Source organism: Centruroides sculpturatus, unplaced genomic scaffold, assembly GCF_000671375.1.
Source record: "Centruroides sculpturatus isolate CEXI.00-Female unplaced genomic scaffold, Cexi_2.0 scaffold2026, whole genome shotgun sequence".
Taxonomy (NCBI): Eukaryota; Metazoa; Arthropoda; class Arachnida; order Scorpiones; family Buthidae; genus Centruroides; species Centruroides sculpturatus.
Genome location: NW_019386373.1, coordinates 1,725 through 4,566, shown reverse-complemented (window position 1 = coordinate 4,566; position 2,842 = coordinate 1,725). Strand labels below are relative to the sequence as shown.

Here is a 2,842-nt window from a genome sequence, read left to right as displayed (position 1 = left end):
CCACTTATAACATTTTGTAAGGAACCTAAATTTTGTCACTCGTTGCGAGTTCACGCAAGCAAAATATGAACACAAGACGACGTCGCCAGGAGTAATATAAACATCGTAAAAGCTAGCATCAGTGAGGTGAAGCTACAACTGGCAATGACCAGCGACAGAAAAGAATCAGTACCGAAGGTTTGTCTGTAAGACGAGCAACTCGTCCGTTTGTTGTGGAGATAGCTGATGTTATCTATCCTCACCTCCTTAGCTGTTTACTTACGAATATAATCAACAACCAAACACTTGCTGAGCTTACTAATAATTTAATATTCAAACGCTTTCAGCCTATTTTTAATAGACCATCCTCAGGAAATTACTGTTCTACAATCGAACACAAAGCTTGAAAGAGCTCAGAAAATGTTCGGTGTTTGATTATATTTATTAGCTGATGTTATACTACCGAGGTTTAGAGTGAAATTTGTGCTTTTTTTTTAGATGCTCCGTCATGTCAATCCGAAACTTTCAGCTCCAGACACCACCTGTTTTCCTGACACGATCACAGTCGTCTCGCATTCGGTTCAGTTGCTAACTACCGGCCCACCCCTACTTACATTTGTATGGAGTTGTATGGTATTGTTACAAGTTCCAACATGAATGCGCATGTTATTTCGATATAATTATGTCACAGTCAACACTAAGCGACCATTCCAGGAATTAAAGTGACACATCTTGTACAGAAACGTCTCGTAATATGAATTTTTTCAATAATACGCATCACTCTGGTCCATAGATGCCAAATTAACGAACTTTAAATTCCTACTTTTCGAATAATAGAAACTATTTGTAAAGATCTAAAATTAAGTTTTAAGACACATGAAATCCTTCAACGTTACATCAGCAGTAGTTATTTATTTATAAATGTGTCTTCTTAGATAATCGCCATTTTCGGCGGAACGTATGTGAATAAATAGTCCCTTTAATGCCTACAAGAGCAAAAAGTGTTAAAAATAGAAAAAAAAATTTTTTTAATGATTAAATACATTAATTTTATTTTAAAAATATTCTTTATTATTTATAAATTAAATTTTTATCAAACGGAAATGTTTTTAACGATTATTCGAAATAAAATTTGATACTGTAAAATTATCTCAAGTGTAAATTTTCAGATTTTGTTTTTCGAATTTATATAAGTGAAACAATATATGGATTCTTTTTAAAAGTACAAGTAGACCAAGAAGTAAAAATTATCACTTTCTCCTTCAATGATCCCATCTTTAATCAATTTCTCCTCGAATAACATCCCCTCGGATTGTTCGGGAGTAGCAAAAGTTTCTGCTGATCGTAAAGGTGAATTTATATTGTGAAGGAGCCAATGATCATGAGAAAAAACTGTGCACAGACGACAAGTCGAATTTTTCCCAACGAATATTGGTTCAACCAACTTTACTTTTCCTAGGGAATTGCAGAAAGATTCCAAATGAAGAACACCGCTTTCTACCGAATTTATGTAACCATAGATATGCATTGGTATGTATTTACTATTAAGTGTAATGGGAAGATCGAGATTAGTGACGAAACAATCTTCCCTCACAAATATCTCGGTGCTGAAATACGTAAATGGCTTTTTGATTTCTTGATTTACACGAGAAGATTCTTTATTATGTTTATACTCGAATAAAGATGTATAATTTAAAGATTTGCTCCTGCATCTGTCGTTTGAATTTTTGCTCAAATAAATAAATCTGAAAAATTTTTCGTTTCTTTACAGACGAGGATGAATTTTTCTTCTTCTTCAGTAAACAAATTGAGTTTGAATATTTTATTAATTAATTCCTGTTTGTTCATGGCTAAGAATCTGATTTTTTCAAGAAACGGTTCCAATTCTTCTCGATATTTTTTTTTCTTGGCGTTTTCATCCATTTGAACAAATGACGTTCCCATCTCTCGTTTGCACTTCTCTTCTATCCAGTTGTACACGGCCAAAAATATATCTACTTCGCTCATACTTGTGTATAATGGACGAGACACTAGCCTGTGTATTGTCGTAGTTTCACAGGATTTGAAATCATCTCCTTCGAATATCTCTGTCCAATACGTATCGAAAATTTTCCAGCAACGATGTTGTATCTGAGAGAGATCCATTTTGCACGCAAAATCGTGAATCGCGCATACATTTTTCATATTTAACTGATCAATAATGAATTTCTCACACTTTCTGCTTAAAATTTTAATTGAATATTTTCTGCTCAAGTCATACAACTGAAAACTGTTGTTCAAGGATTTTAACTGAGGATCATCTGTACGCAAATAACTGCGAGATAAATACAAAATATATTTATGAAATCGAAATATTTTTACTTTTATATTTTAAGATACAGTATATTAAGATTATCTCACTTAACAACTCGAGCGACGACTTCTGTGGGGTATGGCAATTTCAGAATCCTCGATTTTTTTCCACCTTCCATTATAGATTCCAGCTGCTCGTTGCGAATTTTATTGAAAGTGGATAAAGAAATAATTATTTTACCCCTGTCTGATGATACGAGTTCGATTTTCTCTGAATCCATAATGTGAACAGCTGGAAACAAATAATAGTTTAATAACAATTAATAAAATTGCCAATTGTTACAGTTTTATTATGACGACGTGTAAAGAGAAAACGGGCTTTTAATAGTAAATTGAAGTCTTAATTAATATACTTCGTATGAGGTGGTTAATTGGCGATAATCGGCAGCTGGGGATGTAGGAAGGTTCGGAGACTGGGGATGAGGAACCGGAGCGGGACTATGCTCTTCCTATGGTTTCCACATTTCTATATGGCAGTTCCTTCTCTACGGACGTCTACATTTTATGGTAG

The 2,842-nt window shown here is 33.8% G+C and overlaps 1 protein-coding gene across 1 annotated transcript; it reads right to left on the bottom strand.

The window, feature by feature from the left end:
- Positions 1 to 1,082: 1,082 nt before the first annotated feature.
- On the bottom strand, positions 1,083 to 2,615 carry LOC111614721 (BTB/POZ domain-containing protein 6-like). Its single transcript, XM_023356086.1, has 2 exons — positions 2,380 to 2,615; positions 1,083 to 2,293 (listed from the first exon to the last, which is right to left on the bottom strand). Exons 1-2 carry the CDS (start codon positions 2,550 to 2,552, stop codon positions 1,711 to 1,713), a joined length of 756 nt encoding a protein of 251 aa, XP_023211854.1. The 5' UTR covers positions 2,553 to 2,615; the 3' UTR covers positions 1,083 to 1,710.
- Between the last annotated feature and the right edge of the window lie 227 nt (positions 2,616 to 2,842).

Coding starts and splice junctions, on each gene's coding strand:
- LOC111614721 (XM_023356086.1), bottom strand. CDS start 2,552: ATGGATTCAGAGAAAATCGAACTCGTATCATCAGACAGGGGTAAAATA. Junction 2,294..2,379: donor GTCGTCGCTCGAGTTGTTAA/GTGAGATAATCT, acceptor TTTATCTCGCAG/TTATTTGCGTACAGATGATC.